Source organism: Anabrus simplex, chromosome 1, assembly GCF_040414725.1.
Source record: "Anabrus simplex isolate iqAnaSimp1 chromosome 1, ASM4041472v1, whole genome shotgun sequence".
NCBI classification, from domain to species: Eukaryota; Metazoa; Arthropoda; class Insecta; order Orthoptera; family Tettigoniidae; genus Anabrus; species Anabrus simplex.
The window spans coordinates 420,566,172-420,589,918 of NC_090265.1; the positions used below are offsets into that span (position 1 = coordinate 420,566,172).

At 38.1% G+C, this 23,747-nt stretch overlaps 1 protein-coding gene across 4 annotated transcripts in view; it reads left to right on the plus strand.

Annotated features, from left to right (window-relative positions):
- LOC136856890 (fatty acyl-CoA reductase wat) overlaps nt 1-19,044 on the plus strand; it is a 401,519-nt gene extending 382,475 nt beyond the window's left edge. For all 4 annotated transcript variants that reach the window (XM_067135112.2, XM_067135114.2, XM_067135115.2 and 1 more), the window contains 4 exons: nt 8,596-8,818; nt 14,385-14,630; nt 15,932-16,189; nt 18,008-19,044. In XM_067135112.2, coding sequence (XP_066991213.2) covers nt 8,596-8,818; nt 14,385-14,630; nt 15,932-16,189; nt 18,008-18,110 — 830 coding nt within the window. In that variant the 3' untranslated portion in view covers nt 18,111-19,044. The remainder of the gene's footprint in view (nt 1-8,595; nt 8,819-14,384; nt 14,631-15,931; nt 16,190-18,007) is intronic.
- The last annotated feature ends 4,703 nt before the right edge of the window (nt 19,045-23,747 follow it).

The window sequence follows — 23,747 nt, forward strand, 5'->3', positions numbered from 1 at the left end:
CAGCCCTATTTAATTTTCATTCACATGTACAAATAAAGGAAATGGAGCGCCCACAACCAAGAAAACGTACCCACAAAAAAACACTTATTTCGTTCAAACGTACACTAAGTATGGTAAATACAGTATTTTACTGCTATTTTGGAAATGTATACAGCCTTTATTGTAGATGTCTGTTGCCTTGGTTTTTAAAACTATGCCACACTTCATAATGGACAACTTTCAAGATTACCTTTCAGCTAGTAATCCCAGTATGATATGGTAATGGGAGAAACATGATACCCCCCCCCCCTCTATATTATAATAAATAATTACACTAAACGAATATTATGGTAAAGTATTCATGGGCCGCCTCTGTGGTGTACTGGTTAGCATGAGCAGCTGCCACCCCTGGAAGCCCGGGTTCGATTCCCGGCTCCATCACGAAATTTGAAAAGGGGCACGAGGGCTGGAACGGGATTCTATCAGCCTGGGGAGGTCAACTGAGTAGAAGTGGGTTCGACTCCCACCTCAGCCATCCTCGAAGTGATTTTCCGTGGTTTCCCACTTCTCATCCAGACAAATGCCGGGATGGTACCTAACTTAAGGCCACGGCCGCTTCCTTCTCCCCCCCCCCCCCACAAGGCCCCTGTTCAGCATAGCAGGTGCAGCCCTCCCTCACATTTGTATCCCCCGACCCAATGTCTCACGCTCTAGAACACTGTCCTTGAGGTGGTAGAGGTGGGATCCATCGCTGAGTCCGTGGGAAAAACCAACCCGGGAGGGTAAACAGATTAATAAAGGAACACAGTACTCATGAGGATGCAATAATTTTAAAAATATGAACAGAATGAGGTTGTAACCTATTGTAGGTCCCTATGATTTTAAGGCTTCCTGTCATAAATATTTATGTCCATCGTTTTTATTCTAATTTACGCTTAACCACAACAGCCAAGCAGGGTAACGCTCTTGTTCCGATTTCGAGGCCTATTCGTATGTCACTGTGCGATGATTTCGAACTACCCTACAATCAACTGATCGTGATGTTGGCCTCGTGCCGCAATATGATGGAGTGGCGGTATTCGCTTTAATGCTTCAAGCTATCGGCAACGGTCTTTAATTCTCCCCCAGTGATTCTAAAATGCGTATTTTCTACACTTTTCGTCATTTAAAGGCCATGCCCCCTTGCTTGTGTGACAACAGGAAACATGGCGGACTTCCGCCTCTCTATGTCATTCTAGCTCGTTGATTGGATATATGATCGAAGTAACCGGATGTGCGTCACTGCGCTATCTGTTGATAATAGCAGTAAGGTATCGCGCAAAATGCGCACCGTGGCGCTATCTATTACCGGAGACTGAAACTACTAGCGCCTAGTGCCTTGGTACAACACCTCCTAGATAATAAGGCCTCACAACAGCGCTGTGACGTCACGCTACGGAGGCGATCGCAATCCAAAGAAACGCAAAGCATGGTCACACACAAACATGATTTTAATGCTTTTAGCTTGTGGAATAACTTTAAACTTTAAATTTTAGAGGACATTGAATTATATTGCCGTTATTACCGTATCTTAGAGAGACTGTCATTAAAGATAAACAACACACTGTTTTAAATCACGGCAGCATTTACAATGTTAACTTACTCCAGGCTGACACAGAACTGAAATTCACAAACATATTTCAATTGGCATAGGCACTGAATAGACAGTAAATGATTTTAAAATAAAAAGAGAACGCATAAAATTAGTTTAGGCCTAACATTTAGACTGTACTACAAAAATATGATACACTAACTTCACATTTATTTACAAACTTCCATTTTGGGAAAATTTAGAAAGACACTGAGTTCATAATATTAAGGAAGAGGAGCATAACATTCACCTGGTCTGTAGGTAGGCCTAGGTCCAAATTATAACATATTGGCATTAAAGTTAATAAGATATATATCATCATATATCAAGCATGCTAGTAATGCAAAATGACTTCGATACTTTTGCCTATTACATGAGTACTGTACACACCTATTTTGAGAAAATTACAGACTTTCTTGAATTTGTACAATATTTTGTGGATTCATTAGTTTTGTTCCTGCAGTAGTTATTTATTAGAATAGTTGTACACTTCCAAATAATGTTGTAATACAAATATTCTGAAGTGTGCTCCGTACATTCATTCCTGTCGTCTATACATTCATCAGCTGAGAGAACAATTTGCAGGGTCACATCACTTACATACTTCTTATGGTTATTTAAGCTAAGGAATTTTCTCTCACTTTCTGGCCTCAACATCTTTTTTATGATGACATATGTGTATGTAACTAAGTGTACAGCTGTTTCTGCAGGATATTTCAAATTGCCCCTATTGAGGCTGTCAATAACATTATGATGACTGTTTCTAACAGTAACATCTTTCAAAACTAAGAAATCTGCACAGTAATTACAATTTAATTTCTTGAGAAGAGAATGACAACAATAACCTGCTATGTATGTTAAAACACTTGCAACACCAGATGTGCTGTCAAGATCTGAGTCTGTTACATTGAGCTCGCCTGTAAATGTTTGAAATGAGGAAACTGCACAATAATCATGATCTAACAGTATATCTTCATCAACAATATCATTTACAACAATTTTCCTACCATTAGAAATGGGAAGTTCAATTGAATTCAAGATTCTTATTTTTTTCTCAATTTCAAACACCTGTCGAACAGAAACATGGTATTGGCCACCTGCAAGTTGCCTGTATTCACCAAATCGTGCCTCTAATGCATCTGTCTGAAACTTTCCAGGAAGAAAATATGACCATTTCAGTACTTCAGAACAAAACTCTGTTAGCTGTATAAGGCAGTGAGTTGTTTGAGTAAGAGCCCTATGCGTTTGACTAGACAATTTGCCACATTTCAGACCTAGATTATGCCAGTGATCTAACCACTGAACAAACTTCATTAAAAAACCCTTCCGTTCATCACCAGGTTTGTTGGTGAGAGGCTGTTGAAATTTATCATTAAGTCTTACACCTTTGAAAGGGGTCTTTACATTAACAATCTGCCACCAGGTAGTGATTACTTTTACAAATTCAGCTGTGCCCTCATATGATGTTAAATTGTGCTTTTCTCCTACAACTAGTAAAGCATTTACTATATGGTCATTAAACAACTGACACACATATTTCACATTTTGTCTTTCAAAACTTGAAGGCCATAGAGCTTTGACAGTCAAACCATACCCATGCTTTACAAGGTCATTCCCTTCAGCCTCAAACAAGTCCCTTATAGCTTTGAAAGATGCAACTTTAACTTTAGAAAAATCATCAAAGTCAGGATACACAAATTCCAAACCATTAGTTTTCTGGTTGAGCCAATTATTTCTGATGCATTTAAATAAATGCACAGTGTCAATGAGATAAAAAAGAGACTTGTTAGGATTTCCAGGATTACAATACTCAGTTTTAAGTTGAGGTGGATTTGAAAATTTTGACATTGCTTTGGTGTTGAGAGCATTATTATCGGTCACAACAGCCAGAACATTAAATCCCATAGATTCCAAACCAACAATAACCTTTGACATGATACTGTGTAAATCATCACCTGTTAACTTGGACACAGGGAGAATATGAACTACTTCCTTCTTTGATGATAAAATGCTCTGAATCATAAATACATGTGCTGATGTAGCAACATTGGTAGTGTTAGCACATGAGCCTACAATGTTCCCTCCCTTGAAGTCCATGTATGGTTTAATGTGAATGTCATCTACCATCAATGTTACAAATTTGTCGTTCTGTTGAAAACCTTGAACTTTCTGTTTTATATATTCCAGAAAATATGTAGGGTTCTGTTCTAATATTGGGCTACCATTCAGACTGGAACATACTCTTTTCAAAGTATTAACATGTGGCAAAATTAAATTACTTCTATGTCTCATAAATTTGTAAGCATGAGGAGAAATCAGTTGGAAGATTGAACAAATAACAAGAAAATCATTATCATACTCCCTTTTGTGTTTAGGAACTAAGGAAAGTTTTAACTGTGATTTTATTAAATTAAACGTGGGGTCATCTTCCTCAGTGATCAATTCACCCACTAGGCCTAGAATTAACTTATTTGTTGTATCTTTCTGCACACTGTTACACTCATTCCCTGTAATGTACCTATGGAATTTTGTAACTAAAGAATGTACTTCATTTGTGTTGGTAATTTTGTCTACATTAGAAAATTTACACTGCAATAAAACCCCTTTAGAATACACTTTTGAGGTCATGTCCTCTTCAATTATTATATATGCTATGCAATGTGGTTGCTTTAATGTATCCATGTACAGAAAAATTACTTGCATTTCCTTCACAACAGTACACCAACCATCAGGTAACATCAACATGTTTATTTTACTTTTCAGTTGTGTTAGATTGTGGACTGAAATTCTGTCTGTGTATGAGGCATGACTGTTGATACTATCTTCAATTGCTCTGTTTATTGATTCCCTCTCTATTCTACTTCTCTTTTTGTCCGGTTCTTCTCTTGAACTGGTAGAATGTGAAGATAAATATGATGGACAGTTGGGAAAGATACAGGGGACTGCATTCTCTGACAGTCGTGGACTTGGAAGAGGAGCAGTTAAAGTTTTTCCTGTCTTTGAATCAGTAGCAGTTACTTCCCACAAGACATCACTGGCTTTGAAATGTCTGTGGCATACCTATAAAATAAGATACCACTGTGAGCCAACTTCATGCATTTACAGAGTGAATAGGCCTACATATGTAGGCATGTAGTTTAATGTGTATAATAAATCTAATTTGGGTAATAATAATAATAATAATAATAATAATGTATCCCTTGATTGTAAGCTAACATAACCTCATATCTTACGAGAGTAAACATACCTACATATCACCAGTTGCTGCGTGTAGTTTAATACCTAATACGTCTATGTGCATTATGATTATGTGAGAATGTAAAAGTAACAGTTACTCACCACCGAGTATTTAGTAACTCTGTAATCTTGTCTTGGAATTGCACGTAACCATCTCTGCTGCATAACCTCATCTTTCGGGAATTTAAACACATGGACTTTGTTATCATTATCGTAATTTCCCTTGCAGTTGGGCACACAACACTTTAGCACCATTGTACACAACGATTCGCAACTGGTACAATTAAAATAATTAAAACACTTCTACATAATTGCACCAACACGTTGCCACACTCATTGCTTTCTTAACACTGAGAAGGTTCAAGTTTGCCTCCCGGTAGTGACGTCACGGTAGACATGCCGAACAGTTGTGAGGCCTTATTATCTAGGAGGTGTTGCTTGGTACCAAAATTTATCATTGAGTTACATCTCTATTCTATTCTATCCTCTTTGGTTCTGTTCTAATGACAGCCTACAAAACACTATGCAGTATGGTCATATGTTCCCTAAAGCTCGTAAATTACATCAGTAATATTAAATATCGGCAATACTACCTGTATGAAGTCGCAGTTGGCCTCTTCATGCACAATTTAAAGATTTTCCTGTACGAAGGCTTGGAGTGGTACCGTACCGTACTTTTGTGTTCTTGCCAACGCAATATCAAATAATAGAGGTCTTACGAACTTGATTAGGATAATATCACTAACAGTTTGCTGATGTTCTTTGACCTCACACTGTAATAAAACACATTCTGAAAGGTTTTATTTATTTGTTTTACGTCGCACCGACACAGATAGGCCTAGGTGTTATGGCGACGATGGGATAGGAAAGGCGTAGGAATGGGAAGGAAGCGGCCGTGGCCTTAATTAAGGTACAGCCCTAGCATCTGCCTGGTGTGAAAATGGGAAACCACGGAAAAATCTTCAGGGCTGCCGACAGTGGGGTTCGAACCCACTATCTCCCGCATGCAAGCTCACAGCTGCGCGCTCCTAACCGCACGGCCAACTCGCCCGGTATTCTGAAAGGGAAGACGTCGCAAGTCCTCGTATTACGCTCGTACGTTTGAAGGACTTCTACAATAGGGCACAGCAGCTTAAACGAACTCCTGCAGATGCTTCACTAGAGCAACAAAACAAGGTTTTGGGTATCAAACTCCTCCTCTGTCCTGATGCATAATCAGTTCCATTTAGCGGTGTCGAAGCTCTACGCAGTGAGATGTTGCTGACACAAATGTCACACTCCATCCTCTCTTCAACAACACGAACCTAGTCTTTGTGTTATACGTATGGAAAAGCTTTTGTGGACAGGTCCAGGAGTACAACCACAACAGATAACAGTCACCGTAATGTAACAAAGTCCACAAGGTTTCGTAGTAGCAGTCAAAGGGACGCACCATCATTCAAATATTATGAAAGAAACAAATCAACTCCTCAAGATTTTGGATTGACGTCCCTTTTGACTAAAAACCTCATAAATACAAACTATTACCAACGGAAAATCTGATCGTAAAAACAAGACTAGTTCGGTGAAACTAACAAATTCAACATTTTACTGTCAAAAATTATTAAATTACAGTAGCAAGCCTCAAAATTAAAACATGAAGCTGAATTCCAAACAGATCCAAGATTTTAATCTTAAGACACCAATAAGTTTTAACTATAATTACGACTCAAGTTTTAACATAGAAGTCAAATTACAATTGTTTTTAATAAACTAGAACTTTGAGAAAACAATTTTAGCTAAATTTTCAACATTTGAAGACACTGTGTTTTGGATGTCAATATCTTTAGAATTAACAGTTATTCCAATTTTAGTATAGTCATTCATATTGTTAAACTATTAATGTGTTCATAAATTCCTATGTTTATATATTTTATTACTTTATTTTTAGAATTATAATTAAGCATAAATTTGTCAAAACAAATCAAATACGACAGGTCTTAACCTTGAGATGATTATATAGGATGCTTGAAATTAAAGTGAAACATGTCCCTGTAAAACAGTGTTGTAGCATTATGATCTAACAACATAAAAACAATTGTATTGAAAAGGTGGAATAAAAAATCACAATATTGTAAGCATAAGTGTTCCGAGCTGTCAGCGGAGAGATGGCGTGGAATGACATTAGTAGACTAATAAGTTTGAGTGGCGTTTATAAAAGAAGGAAAGATCACAATATGAAGATAAAGTTGGAATTCAAGAGGACAAACTGGGGCAAATATTCATTTATAGGAAGGGGAGTTAGGGATTGGATTGGAATAACTTACCAAGGGAGACGTTCAATAAATTTCCAATTTCTTTGAAATCATTTAGGAAAAGGCTAGGAAAACAACAGATAGGGAATCTGCCACCTGGGCGACTGCCCTAAATGCAGATCAGTATTGATTGATTGATTGATTGATTGATTGATTGATTGATTGATTGATCGCATTAGTCGTGGCCAAGAGTACTGTATGGTACTCAAAATAAGAGCCAGAACTCCGCTTGACGGTAGAGAGAGAACTATTAAACACAATTCTACACTCCGCTTCTTCTATAAATACTAATTCATGTGTAGTCCTCTCCTTGATTGAACGGTCTGCAATGCGACCTTCGATTCCGAGGATACAGGGTTTGACTCCCGGCCGGACTGGGGGTTTTAGACATGTCTTGTTAATTCCTCTGGCTTGGGAACTGGGTGTTTGTGTTCATCATAATATAATTACATTGCACCCTGTCCTATTTCAACAGTAGTGGAAGGTAACTCTCGACTCTACACAGAATGAAATAAATGTCACATTTTGATGGGCGATCAGAAAGAATTACAGTAGCACATGACAAACATTTTAAAGTTTTCAAGTAGGAACGATCTTCTATTTTCACGCAACATTGACTTGTAACGGGGAAAAGATCGCTCAACATCTCAGGATGTTATTGGTGCATATTTGAAATATGTCAAATCATTAGAGCTCAACTGAGGCTCACTTTCCTGTCACATTCTATGCATCTGTCTCTTTCTACCCCCTAATTCACATACATATATATTTCTAAGAAAGATAATTGTAAGAAATTACAGACTACAATTCGAAGATGTGAAAAATCCAACTATGAGACACTGCAAGCAGGTATGCGAAAATGAAATACAAAATACAAAAATTCACAAGGAAATATGATTATAATATGAAAAATTACCAGTAAATGACAAAAAAAAAAATAGTTTAAAAAGCCAATAAATGACTTTATATGACCCATGAAAATTGCATAATTTTAGTCACTGTAGATAAAATCATGCTTAAGTTGTATTTTCCATTCAAAGACAATGAAGAAAAAATTAGATGTCATAAACATCTGGGCCCTATTGATAACCATTGGTTGCTAACTATTCTAACTATTGCGAACTATTTGCAAATTATTCTCTAGACACAGGACATGCAATCAGCACATGTATGGAGTGATGTAAAGAATTTCCTTCCTCAAGCACTAACATCTTTTCAATGAACAAACATTCAGATCATACTGTGTACATTATATGACCACATCATCAAAAGCACTTCAGTGGGGGTAAATTGTTTATCGTTAATAGCAGTAGTGAAGTTATAATGATTAATTTAAAAGAAAATCCTCAATGTATTTCATGGGCTTCTACATCGCTATCACTTCCTAAAGTAGAATGTTCTCTCTTTGTGTTAAAAACATTTGTATAATTTTGTCACTTTTACTGGATGTTACAGTGGTTGGAACTCGAAATGATCCTGTCCAAGGCTGGATAGATAACCTATACGGACCCACAGGTGTGATGGTAGGTGCTGGCGTTGGCCTGCTAAAGACGCTCAATTGCAACGAGAAATGCATCGCCAATATCGTTCCCGTAGACATGGCAGTTAATGCTCTCATAGCCTCAGTGTGGGACATTGCCTGCAACAACAATAATAACAACAACAAAAACAACAATAAGTAAGTATATATACCCATAGGTAATAGAAATTACGTGATCAATAATTACAGACAGCTGACTTCTCTAGTCCCACTCTAATAAAAAATTTAATATTTAATAGGGGACTGCCACTATTGATATGCATGTCTCTACGTCTTGTGTGTCCAGAGCAGGCCTGCACCTAGGGCCGGCGGGGAGTAGTGGAGCCCACCACCCCCACCCAGCAAAATATTTGAGTTTATACTAGTAGAAACTATTGAATTTTTCTAGCACTGAAATCCAGAACTCGCTCAGATAAAGAGTACATTTTTCCCTGAGAAATGTAAGAATTGTATGAATTTAGAAAGTAGTGAGTAATACGATGAATTACGAATGAGTATATCTTATCTTTATTGTAGTATTTTTTTATTTGCTTCTTTACGTCATACCCACACAGATAGGTCTCATGGCGATGATGGGATAGGAAAGGGGTAGGAGTGGAAAGGAAGCGGTCATGGACTTACTTAATTTGCATGGTGTAAAAATGGGAAACCACAAGAAACCATCTTTGGGCTGCTGACAGTGGGGTTCGAACACACTATATCCTGAATGTAAGCTGACATCTACATGACCCAAACTGCACAGCCATTTGTTAGGTATATTGTAATATCTTTGGGAAAAAGAAATTAGGTTATTGGGGCAATTGGACCTTTCCAGATTATCATTCCTATTTTGGGGTTTTCCTATGTCTGCATTCTAGATGTTGGGTTTTCCTATGGCATTTTTCCTGAGTATACAGTCATCATAAGATACTTCGGTAAATCGTAAGCAATAATCCGTATTTAACATTGGTTGTTGAATTCCCACCAGCTATTTCTACAGGCTGCAGGTTGGACATTCGGTCACCGCATCTGGTTGAGAGAGAACATGGTGAGAGCACTTCTCACCCAACACATGAGGAATAATTTCGTGTCACCCTCTAGATCCCTTACATTGAAATGCTACACAGCGAATTGTCAGAGCTTTTTTCCAGACATCAGAATGAGTGTCTTAAGTTGCAACATCTTGTCCTGAAATTCACTATGAAAGCGAACCTCTGATATACGGTCAACTGTTCATACGTAGTGACCTCTCAACTTCTGAAAGTGTTGTAAAGACGAATTCTAGGGATGGAAGAAAAAATTGGAAAACGTTGACCTCAGTGACAGGCCAAAGAATGCTGTTCAAGCAATAGAGAAGTGTTCAGAGAGTCAATTCCCAAACATTCAAGCACTGCTTCAAATTTTTGCTGTCCTTAACAAACCCCAGTTGTGAGCAAAGTTTTAATTATCTGTGCTGACTGTAAACTTACTTGCGCATGACAATGGAGCATAGAGACTGAACCCCGCTAGACATGGGAGCATCCTTCTGCTGCTAGGAAGCAAAAAATGAAAAATATATTTTTTTGTGAATTTTCAAAATTTAAATACAATGTTGTAAAAAAAGACATAAGGCATGAACTTAAAAGTATCTCCCTTAATATGAGATGTTTAACTTAAAATTCAATTTACAACTTCTGCTCTGATCACAATTTTGATAGAATGTCTTTCTTTCTTAATCTATTTACCTTCCAGAGTTGGTTTGTCCCTCCGACTCAGCAATGCATCCCACCTCAACTGCCTCAAGGACAGTGTCCTTGAGCATAAGACTTTGGGTCGGGGGATACAACTTGGGAGTAGGAAAGGACCAGTGCTTTACCCAGGCAGCCTCACCTGCTATGCTGAACAGGGGCCTTGTGGGGGGATGGGAAGGGATAGACAAGGAAGAGGGAAGGAGCTGTGGCCTTTAGTGTTGGCTACTGGATGCATGATTCGAAGCAGTGTATCGATTCACTCAAGTGTCTGGGTGAATCGATTCACAGTAACGGCAAGCTCACGGCACATGATTCAGCTTACTCCCAGCTGAGTGGCACACTTACGGTTCACTAGCAGAACACTGGACGTTGGCAGGGAGCCGAGCTTCTGCTGCAGTGAGACAGTGAATCATGGCACACCAAAAGAATCGTGCGCAAGCACAGCTCAGTGAGGCACAAGATACACACGGCTCCTTATCGGCACACTGGACACTTTTGCAAGAAATCACTGGACACTGGCAGAGAGCTGAGCTACCGCTGCAGCGAGACATACAGTGAGCCATGGCACACCAAAAGAATCATACGCAGTCATGCATCAATGAGACACAAAACACACACACATGGCTCATTATCGGTACACTGGACATTGGCGGGAAGCCAAACTTCCTCTGAAGCAATATATACAGAGCCATGGTACACTGAAAGAATCGTATGCTATAATGGACTCTCGAGCTCAGCTCATTTGAAAATAATACCCACTTGCAATCACTGTCCTCTTCTTACAGGGAGGTTTAAATAATAGATGGATTTATTTGCAGTGTTATAAAAAAGGTAGTCAAAACTTTTTTTTTTTTTTGCTAGGGGCTTTACGTCGCACCGACACAGATAGGTCTTATGGTGACGATGGGATAGGAAAGGCCTAGGAGTTGGAAGGAAGCGACGTGGCCTTAATTAAGGTACAGCCCCCAGCATTTGCCTGGTGTGAAAATGGGAAACCACGGAAAACCATTTTCAGGGCTGCCGATAGTGGGATTCGAACCTACTATCTCCCGGTTCGAGGTTTTAAAGTAGCTACAGGTAGTAAGTAGGTAGGCTATTAGGTTATACTATTTATTAGTTTAATGAATTCTAGTATTATAACTGAGTTGACATTTGACAATTAATTAAACTCGACTCTAACCTGCCCTATGACTATGAGTCATGCTCATGACCACTCAAAAGTACCTGTGTTATATTGGGAAGAATGGCTCAATATCCTCTCAGTTCGTATGTCACATCATTGCACAAGACTTCAATCATATGTGGATAGTAAGTGAGCCAACTGACGCAATAACTTAACCAACAGTATGCTGAATCAGAAAACTAGTGGGCTACTGTACATCTTGTGTAGCCTATACAAATATGACGATTTTAAAAAAATCCTCTGCTGATAGAAAAATACATATTTTCAAAAATGACTTGAGCGAGTTGGACATGCGGTTAGTATTGCGTAGCTATGAGCTTGCATTCGGGGGAAGATGGGTTCGAATCCCACCGTCGGCAGCCGTTAAGATGGTTTTCTGTAGTTTCCCCATTTTCACACCAGGAAATGCTCGGACTGTACCTTAATTAAGGCCATGGCTGCTACCTTCCTAATCCCAGAACTTTCCCATCCTGCATCGCCAGAAACCTTCGATGTATTAGCGTGACTAGCATTTTTTTCTAAGAAAGGAGTTCATAGCATGAAGACCAGATGGTAGCAGCGAGCACTGAATGCTGTTGCTGCTGTCTTACCAGTACATACTACGCAGATGCAGTAGGAGCGGTGACTCTAATCTGCCATGAATCGGATTACTGTATCGATTCAGTAACGTGAGCGGAATGAAATGAATCGAATGTCCCATCACTAGTAGCCTTAAGTTATGTACCATCCTGGCATTTGACTGGAGGAGAAGTGGCAAACCACGGAAAACCACAGTAATGATCGTTGAGGTGGGAATCAAACTCCCCTCTACTCAGTTAACCTCCTGAGGCTGAGTGGTCCACATTCCAGCCCTCATACCACTTTTTAAATTTCATGGCAGAGCCAGGAATCAAACCCAGGCCTCCAGGGGTGGCAGCTAATCACACTAACCACTACACCACAGAAGCGGGCTTTGGATAGAATGGGTTTTCTAAATTTTCTTGAAGACGGACAGAGCACCGACTGAATCCCGCCAGAGAGGGGAGCATCCCGTCTCCTGCTAGGAAGTGAAAAATGCAAAATATATATGTAAACATATTTAAATATATAGAAAAGACATTTTCTGGCAAACATTGCATGACTGTATATTTAATAAATATATATTTTCATCTGTGCAGGTACCAACAGGTACATACAGCTAATTGTAAACAGCGCCGGATTAATCTCTATATTGGCCATACGCAGCTGAGCTCTTTAGGGTCCCCTTGACAAATACCTCCTACCAAGTATTTAATTTCACTCCTGAATTTTAATAAAACATCTGACAAACCAATATAGTTGGTCCGTTATTGGACATTATAAATTTTCCAGCTAACTCATTCCTGGTTGCCAGCGTTTCGCCCGAGTGTGCTAAGTTGGCCTCATCAGTTCGTAAATAGCACACCTACCAGCAGCACCTATCACCTGCCTCATATGGAACAAATATTTCAGGTTTCCTATGGGATCAACATCTTTGACATATGACAAAGCCAAACATTATCAAATCATTAAGTTTTCATTAAAATTCCAATTACTTCAGAGGAAAACAGTATTACATAATACTGACATGGTTAAGCAATTTAATATTACATCACTATAAAAGAACAGAACAGGTTGAATCTAAGCAAACTAGCATCACTTTAAACATTCTCTTTCCTTACTGTTTTTTACAATGAAATCATTCAGATAATCTCAAAAGGTTTTTTTTACAAGATGTCATATTCAGTAGAAATAATGGCAAGAGAATTTAGTCATTCTTGTATTACTGAAGTACCTTATGTAGGTTTAACTGAAAAATGTCCATTCAGGAGAAGCATTTGCTATCATGAGACTACTATAAATTCTCAACACTGTCATGATATTTGGAAATATTGAATGCACTTTTTTTTTTTTAAAATGAGACTGTATGACACCAAAGGAAATTTGGATAGTAAAGCTGAATGCTAGGAACATCCTTATGTGTCAACTATGGTAACGTCCGACTCGTTGGCTGAATAGTCAGCGTACTGGCCTTCGGTTCAGAGGGTCCTGGGTTCGATTCCCGGCCGGGTCGGGGATTTTAACCTTCATTGGTTAATTCCAATGGCCCGGGGGCTGGGTGTTTGTGCTGTCCCCAACATTCCTGCAACTCACACACCACACATAACACTATCCTCCACCACAATAACACGCAGTTACCTACACATGGCAGATGCCGCCCACCCTCATCGGAGGGTCTGCCTTACAAGGGCTGCACTCGGCTAGAAATAGCCACACGAAATTATTATTATTAACTATGGTAACAGATGTCCAGCTGCATGCTTCACAAGCTGTATGAAAGACAAGTGCTGCCTGCACGATAAGCATTATTTTAAAGGAACTCAGCTCACCATTGTAATTCAGAAACTACCCGCAAATTTGTTTGTGAAACTGATCCACATTTCACACAATAACATACTGTACTATATGGGCTCTGAATTTGATCTGCTGTCTTAGGGCCCCTAGCAGCGCAGGGCCCATAGGCGGCAGCCTACTCTGCCTATTGGGAAATCTGGCACTGATTGTAAATAAAAACATGGCAATACAACTTTGCCTTTGCATATTATAAATGTTATACATGTTATTGCAGTCCAACAATAAGGCACAAATCTCATTTATATTAAATCAAATGTCACTCTAGATAAAATTAGCTTTCTAATTTCCCCCCCTCCTCCAAAAAAACAGAATCCTGTGTGTGAACCTAGTCCAGAATAATACTGATTAATTGAAATTTCTGTCTCTTGTACTAAACTTTAGGCGTATGTTATGTTTTCAGAGGGGATAAGACCACTGTACCCATCTACAACTATGTATCCTCATGTGATCAGCCACTAAGTTGGGGAGAATTTATGAACCTAGCCATGACCCACGGCATGGCTATTCCTACTATACGATCCATCTGGTACTATTCATTTCGTCTCACGAAGAACAGGTTGCTCTACTTAGTGCAAGTGCTGTTCCTGCATTTCTTACCTGCTCTGCTCGTCGATACGGTGATTGTTCTTGCACGAGGAAAGCCAAAGTAAGTATGCAATACAAGCTTGTTAACAAATTTCCTTGAATATTAATTTATGTGGTAGGATATTTACCCAGCAGAATTTTTCCTGTATTAGTTCTCACAGTAGCTACTCTGATGTGGCTTATTTTTAAACTTTTTGTTCAACATTCAGTTAATAAATGAGATGTTTTTAAAACATTAGATCCTTCTGTTTTGAATTGTACATTAAATTGTTTGTCTCATAGCTGTGACACAAAGCGAAGTTAAACTAACATTTTGTTTGCAAAAGAAGATAGAATCTAATATACCGGTACCAGTATTAGATTTTCTGTCAACACAATTAACTTTTGTCTATTTTAAGTATGAGAATATTGAATATTATACAGTTTCTTCACATTTAGTACAAAATGAATGAATGAGAATGAGAAAGTGCTTAAAACTCTTAACAACAACTATTTACGATACTTCTGATTACTCATTGACCATACCAAAGAAACTTTTACGAAAAAAGGAGAAAACAGTTTTGTTGAAGGACGCTGTATTTAGTGCCTTTTGTGACAAGAGTTTTCTCAAACAGTTTGCTTCCATTTTCCCCATTCACATATTAATGTGCTTTGAGTAACTCATTTTCTTATGTGGTTCGTATATCCCTTCTGCACAACTGATAATGCCTTCAGCAGCAAAGTCGTAGATTACTAAAAGATCAGAAATGATCAGAAATTGTATTCTCTACCATTTTTATTACGTAGTATTTATCGATAGGACCAATAATAACATAGATATTTGAGAAGTAAATTTTAGGCTTTTCTCTAAAATACCATTTCACTCAGAGTGATAAAAAAAATCACAACCTAAAGTGCAGCAACTTATTCCCTGATTTTACATACCAATTTCCATTAAATTCTGTTCTGCCATTTTCTCCTGATACATGGACAGACAGACAGACAGACAGACAGACAGACAGAGATGATGGAAAATTAAAAATTGTATCCTTCTTACATGACTTATACAGAAATACCATTTGTTTATAATTCTGAGCGATGTACAGACTAAACTCTTCATTTTATATATGGTATATAGATAGATAGATAGATTTTAAAATTCCTTTGTAAGTTAACATCTGTCTTGAATATTTCTTGATCACTGATTATAATCTCTGCTAAAAGCTACTACAGTTTGCCACAATGAAGTTGTCACATTCATTTCCCTGATCCTTCTACAAAAGTGTCTGTTATATAAAGAAGAAAGAATATTTATAAACATCTTCTCCTCTACACTTGTTCTATTCTGTAATTTTTTATACTGTATGTTCTCTTTTACAATAGGATGTTGAAAGTAGTCAAGAAAGTACATCGATTCTCAGACGTCATTGCTTACTTCAGTTTACGTGATTGGGACTTCACTAACAAGAATCTCCATGCATTGTGGGATCGACTGTCTGATGAGGATCGTAGCCTTTATGATTTTGATATGAGAACTTTGAACTGGGATGAATTTTTCTATGGTTATCTCCGTGGAGTACGAGTACACTTAATGAAGGACGACCTCAGCACTGTACCACAGGCAAAGATCAGATGGCGAAGGTGAGTGCAAAAATAAGTTTAATATTCCAGCGAGTGTATAATATCGATGCCCAAGACAGGTTTTTTTTTTTTTTTTTTTTTTTTTTTTAAGCACTGTTTCATTACAATTAATTTACATGGCATATCTTAGTGGAGGCCTGTGTTTGATTCCTGGCTGTCACAAAATTTCAAAAGTGGTACGAAATTTGGAAATGGAACTGAGCCTCGAGAGGACAGCTAAGTAGAGAGGGTTCAATTTGCACCTCAGCCATCCTCAAAGTGATTTTCCGTGGTTTCCCACTTCTTCGCCAGGCATATGCCGGGATAGTACCTAACTTAAGGCCATGGCCGCTTCCTTCCCTCTTTCTTGCCTTCCGTTCCGATCTTTCCATCCCCCCACCAGGTCCCTGTTCAGCATAGCAGGTGAAGCCGCCTGGGTGATGTACAAGCCCTCCTCCCCAGTTATATCCTTGACCAAATGTCTCACATTCAAAGACACTGCCCTTGAGGCGGTAGAGATAGGATACCCCCCTGAGTCCGTGGGGGAAAAACCAACCCTGGAGGGTAAACAGATTTTTTTGCATTAATAATAATTTAATACATGAGTCTTTCAAAAATTACTTTTAAGTAACTTTATTGCTCAATTTTGTAATAAGTTTTTGCTCATCACTGACTGACCACTTAGTTATTTACTAGTAAACATAGCCCTGTTTACCTGCAACAATCTCAACATCATTTGAGACAGTGGTAATATTAGCATTTTTGACTCAAGTACTGGGAGCACTTATCCTTATTTAATCTGCAGAATTTTTATAAGTATTTATCTTCTGTTCCATTTTTTGACATTGTAAACAATGATAAAATTGAAACACTAGAACGTTTTAGTTTGTTACTCATAACATTGAAAATAGTAAACTTTCAGCTAATATATCAAATATTACTTGTGAATTAAAACTATTAAAAATATATTCACTGTGAATGTTAATGCACCAGAATCCACAAGCTTGTTGTACCTTGAGAAGCCCTGGACTTGGCGGTCACTGAGGTAAACGGCACATGCCAACATGCAGCCTGTTGTTAAACAGTGCTCCAGTTCCTGCTAGGGCGAGTCCAATACTTACTATAGTATAGTCACAACACTACTATTCATCCCTAATTAAGTTTGATGACATATGTATTTAAGACAGATATAATTAGGTTTAATGTCATTAAACCAAAACAACATTATAAACTTTCAACTGTAATTAAGATTGGGGGAGGGGTTTATATCCCCCCTTAGGCCCTCCCAGGATCCGTCTCTGAGCATAACCATCATTATTGGGAATGGTTATCTAGCTGTACTTCCTCTTAAAAACAATATTCAGCAATCAACCATCATTATAATATTGAAAGGTAGCATTTATGAAAAGGCATTAAATACAGTAAATCATCCTTTTATGAATTCATGTTTGATAGAATTGTTGGTCACTAGTCTATAGGTAACCAATAAAGATCATCATCATTACCATCATCATCATCATCATCAAAACCATCTAGGTTGAATTAGCCGCTTAGCTTATGATTTGAATTTATTTATTTATTTATTTATTTACATAATATTTCATTGCTGGTTAATCAAATTTTAATGCTCAACTTCTACTTCCACTATAAGAAAAGCTTTTAAGCAACCAACTCCACAATTTAATAATCTACATCACAGAGCAAAATATATGACTGTATTTCCATTCCATTAACCTACTCAGATAGTTAGTGTAAACTATATTTTCCACTACAAAACTTAACTGGATAAGGATATTTAAGTTTCTATCTCACAGTATTTCTATTCTTGTTGGTTTACAGATTATACTGGCTACATCAAGGAGTGAAACTGGTGCTGGCTCTCCTAGCTCTTCAACTTCTGAGGCCAGTGTTATCATACATTGCAATGCATATTTTCACATAAGTTTTTCTCTATGACTGTAGTACAGTTATCGTTGTCCTGTACAGAACACTTCCAAGTATCCTCTGACAAAGTGTAAATAACATTGGAATTCAGGAAGTGTTCCAGTTGCACCAATGGTTCCATGCGCGAATCATCAACTTTATTTAGAGTATTTTATACAAATCATGACTGATGTGAAAAGTTTATAGAAGTAAACTTACTTAACATCATATGTGACCAGTTCTCTGCCACAGAGGCTCCAGTGAATTTCTGTCGTCCAACTGGCTTGCTAAAATGTGGGAAGCCAGTATGGAGCAGTAATATGGAAGTACTAGTGGTACTGTGATAATGGATACTTCCAATACTGACCAGCACAGGTTGTCTTGTAAGAAAGGGGAAAATAAAATCAACAGCTCCCAGTGAAATTTAGATGCATAATATTAAAGTAATAAAAACTGAGAAACAGAGTTCAAAAGACAGATGGATCATCAACTCAACCTAGAGGAGAGAAACATATATCTTTTCACTATCACAAACAGAAACCATTTTAATTCTTCCATGTACTTGACAGAGTTAAAAATAACCATTTGCATCCATTTAGAAAGTCAAGGCATTAATTGCCTATCATTATTTCCATAATATAATAATAATGAATCATTTCATAATGACAGCTTCTCATCCTTGTCCCTGTTTTAAGCATAATATATGTTATTTCAAAAACTAATGACTAATTTTATTTATATACAAGCCTAATATTACCACACCAGGGTGTGAGGAGTTGTCTTTGTCATTATTTATATCTTAGTACAACATTAAAATTGTAAATATATTGTTATAAATTAATTTACCAAAAATGATTAAGAGACATGAACTCATGTGAATGAGAGTATGTATGGTATTATTAGGTAATAGGACAGCACAAATGTATATATATAAATAAACAATTTATTACCAATTCTACTATGTATTCCATGCATATTTTCCCAAGTATAGTTCCTCTCTCCCTTCCTGTTGCATACAACAAGCAGTTAGTAAGACTGGTTAAGAATTTGAAACTAATTTTAATAGACAGGTATGAGACTAGAATCTTCTAGCATTTTCAAGCTAAAGGAAATATTTTTAATCTTCTCTCATCACATACAAATTTAAAACCATAAATAACAGATTAAATAATTGGTGATGTCAAATGTTAAGACATATTTTTATTAATCCACCTGAAATTACAGGTAGCCAGAGTGAACTAGAAAACTACAACAAATTTATCAATGAATAGCCTAAAGCAGTTATGAACAAAGGAAAGGAAGTATACAGTAAATAACAAAGAAATAAATTTGAGATTTGTTATGCATTCAGTGCCTCTTGCTCTGTTCATAAGACTTCAAGGTTCTTCAGGTGAAAATATATTGGTATAGTATGGGATACTAGGTGCACCAAATTGGTAACGACCCAAGCTAGCCAGTGGATCTCAAGCGTGTCCGGTCAATGGCGTAAAAAAATAACACCCAAATAAACTATACCTTGGCTCTAAGTGACGGGAAACATATGTTAACGGACAAGGTAAGGGCGTCTTATACTACAAATGATGGGCAGACTATGATGTAAGATTGATGAGAATTCATTTAAAAACATGAATTATTAAATTGATCAGATCAGATCACAACAACAAATAAATATATGACATTAAATATTAATTCTGTATGGAGATAATCTTGAAGACAGATATTACGTGCCCGCACAGGCATTTAATAATAAATTGGGCTTAAATCAAATTACACAAACGTTATTAAGACTGTGAACTATTTACAATATTTTCAGCTTAGGAATGAATACTCTTTATTCCATTTCCATGTACCATGATGATGGAATCCTACCATAGTTTATTTATTTATTTATTTATTTATTTATTTATTTATTTATTTATTTATTTATTTTATTCATTTATTTATTTTATTTATTTATTTATTTATTTATTTATTTATTTATTTATTTATTTATTTATTTATTTATTTATTTATTTATTTAGCATATGGCTTTACAGATACATTACAGTACATGATTTTGGAAAACCATATCTTTATGTCCAGGTTGTTTAGTTAACTAATTGTCTCTGGAAACGCATGAGCTAATTCACTGCTGTTGCCATTGTACTTTCTATTTGGACACTCAGTGATAATATGTTGGATGGTCTGCTTAGAGGCCCCACAATCACAGTTAGGTTTAGAAATTATTTTCCATTTGTAGTGGAAACCTACGCACTTACCATGACCCGATCGTATTCTCTTAAGAGTAGACCAGGTTTTACAAGGAAGCTCAAATATAGGCGGCAGCTACGAACCAATTTGTGACAGAGTTTACTCAGATCTAGTATCTTGTCTTCCCTGCCATTGAGTACACAAGCTCCCCATGGGAGTAAAAAAATAAACATAACCACATCATACATTTGGACCACATACACCCAGAGCCATATTTGGGCATGGGCCAAGTTTTTAGAATGCTCACACTTTCGTAGTATTTAAAAGCAAAAGTTCCCGACATGAATAATGGAATTTTCATTCTGCTTATATGAAAGCTGATATAGATGTTGATTCCCATAGAGAACTTGAAATATTTGTCCCGAATGAGTAAATTTATAATACCAATTGAAGAGCCCAACTTAGCACACTGGTTCGAAACGCTGGCGACCAGAAATGAGTTAGCTGAAAAATTTATAATGTCCAATAACGGACCATTTATATTGGTATTATATGAAAGCTGTCGGTAATAATATTATAAATACCACCACAATGTTGAAACACAGCCCCCTCGGTTCTACATATAGGTATCAAGATGAATTCGGGCTGCAACTTATTCCAGCGGGCGACGAATCAACGCCATCTAATGACAACCACGTGGCGTTGAGTGAGTCGGGAAGGCCACTAATTTCCCATAACACCAAGAGTTCTGGAGAAGTCCATGAAAGTGACAGTCATTTTTATTCATTTTGCGGAGAGTTTTATGGTTTATGGTGTGGGTTGCTATAGTAACCTCCTAGTTCGTGAACCATGAGCAATGGCTGAGTGGCCTAGTAAGTGGTTTTGAGAGTCGGGATACCAGTTGCTATGGAATGGGAGTGGGCATCTTGAACATATTCTGAGTCATAGCCCTCCTTGTACTCGGGCAGCTAGAACTATACAGTCCACCGGTGGTTCCTAACCCGTTAGAGGAGAGATCCTCACTTGGACTATGTGTAAGTAGGGTAGCATCCTGCTTCATGAGTTTACCGAGCTAAAAACATTTTAAGCAAGCCACAGACCTATGGAAGTAACGGAGTCCCACTCCCATTTGACAGGTGAGGGACTCCTTGGAAACAACTTGGTGAACGAAATGTAATTCGATGGGGAGCTATCAATATTAATGGTGCTTATGGAAGAAAGAAAGTACTGTAGAACCGGCTGAGTCAGCAACGAGGATGCATCTGGATGTGCTAGTAGTAAATGCTATTTGGGTAAGGTGAGATATTGAGGAAGAGATACGAGACTATAAAGTGTACTTGACGGGTGTTAAAAAGGGAAGGGCAGAGTGCGGAGTGCGGAATACCATTGCACACAACATAGTTTCTGTTAGGTATGTAAATGAGCGAATGATGTGGGTCGATTTGGCAGTTGGAGGAATTAGGACGAGAATTGTCTCAGAGTATTCCCCATGTGAGGGTGCAGATGAGGATGAAGTTGACAAGTTTTATAAAGCATTGAGTGACATTGTAATCAGGGTCAACAGCAAGGATATGATAGTGCTAATGAGCGATTTCAATGTGAGAGTTGGAAACAAGGATATGAAAGGGTGATTGGTAAATGTGAGGAAGATATGGAAGCTAATGGGAATGGTAAGCATTTGCTGGACTTCTGTGCTGGTATGGGTTTAGCAGTCACTAATACATTCTTCAAGCATAAGGCTATTCACCGCTACACATGGGAGGCTAGGGGTGCCAGATCCATAATAGACTATATCTTAACCGACTTCGAATTCAGGAAGTCTGTTAGTAATGTACGGGTTTGCTGGGGATTTTTCGATGATACAGACCATTATCTGATCTGTAGTGAACTAAGTATCTCTAGGCCTAGGATAGAGAAAGTGAAATCTGTCTGCAAACGAATAAGGGTAGAAAATCTCCAGGATGAGGAAATTAGACAGAAGTACATGGATATGATTAGTGAGAAGTTTCGAACAGTGGATAGTAAGCAAGTTCAGGATATAGAAAGAGAATGGGTGGCATACAGGGATGCTGTAGTTGAAACAGCAAGGGAATGCTTAGGAACAACTGTGTGTAAATATGGGAAAAAGCGAACATCTCGGTGGAATGATGAAGTGAGAGCAGCTTGTGAATGTAAAATGAAGGCTTATCAGAAATGGCTCCTAACAAGGGCTGATGCAGACAGGGAATTGTATGCAGATGAAAGAAACAGAGCGAAACAAATAGTTGTTGAATCCAAAAAAGAAGTTTTGGAAAGATTTTGGTAATAACCTGGAAAGGCTAGGTCAAGCAGCAGGGAAATCTTTCTGGACAGTAATAACATATGTTAGGAAGGGAAGGAAAAAGGAAATGAACAGTGTTTTGGGTAATTCAAGTGAACTCATAATAGATCCCAGGGAATCTCTGGACAGGTGGAGGGAATATTTTGAAAATCTTCTCAATGTAAAAGGAAATCTTCCTGGTGATGTCGCGAACAACCAAGCTCATGGGGAGGAGGAAAATGATGTTGGTGAAATTACGCTTGAGGAAGTTGAAAGGATGGCAAATAAACTCCATTGTCATAAAGCAGCAGGAATAGATTAAATTAGACCTGAAATGGTGAAGTATAGTGGGAAGGCAGGGATGAAATGGCTTCATAGAGTAGTAAGATTAGCATGGAGTATTGGTAAGGTATAGTTGAGGACAAAACATGACGACCTCAGTTCCTAAGTGAGCTGGAAGCCAGCTGTAAATCCCACCCTGCCTGAGTTAATGAGCTCTAAGTGATCCTTGTTTGTTTTGGAGAGGCTGCCAAACCACTTTCTTCCTCACTCTCTGTAGCATTTACCCTTTCTTTGTGTAGAGTGCAGTAGCCGATTTGGCATCTATGGCTGCAGCAGAGGTAGTAAATCCTATTAGTCGCTAATAGACACCGAGCTGCCGCTGGAAAGTAGTGGTGTGAGGCGAGGTCATTATGATTTGTCCCCAACTATACCTTCAGATTGGACAAAACAAGTAATTGCACCTATCTATAAGCAAGGGAACAGAAAGGATTGCAACAACTACCAAGGTGTCTCACTGATTAGTGTTGTTTTTTTTTTTTTACTAGGGGCTTTACGTCGCATCGACACAGATAGGTCTTATGGCAACGATGGGATAGGGAATGACCTAGGAGTTGGAAGGAAGCGGCTGTGGCCTTAATTAAGGTACAGCCCCAGCATTTGCCTGGTGTGAAAATGGGAAACAACGGAAAACCATCTTCAGGGCTGCCAACAGTGGTATTCGAACTCCTTATCTCACGGATGCAAGCTCAGAGCTACGTGCCTCTACGCGCACGGCCAACTCGCCTGGTCGTTGATTAGTATACCAGGCAAAGTATTCACTGGCATCTTGGACGGGAGGGTGTGATCAGTGGTTGAGAGGAAGTTGGATGAAAAACAGGATCAGAT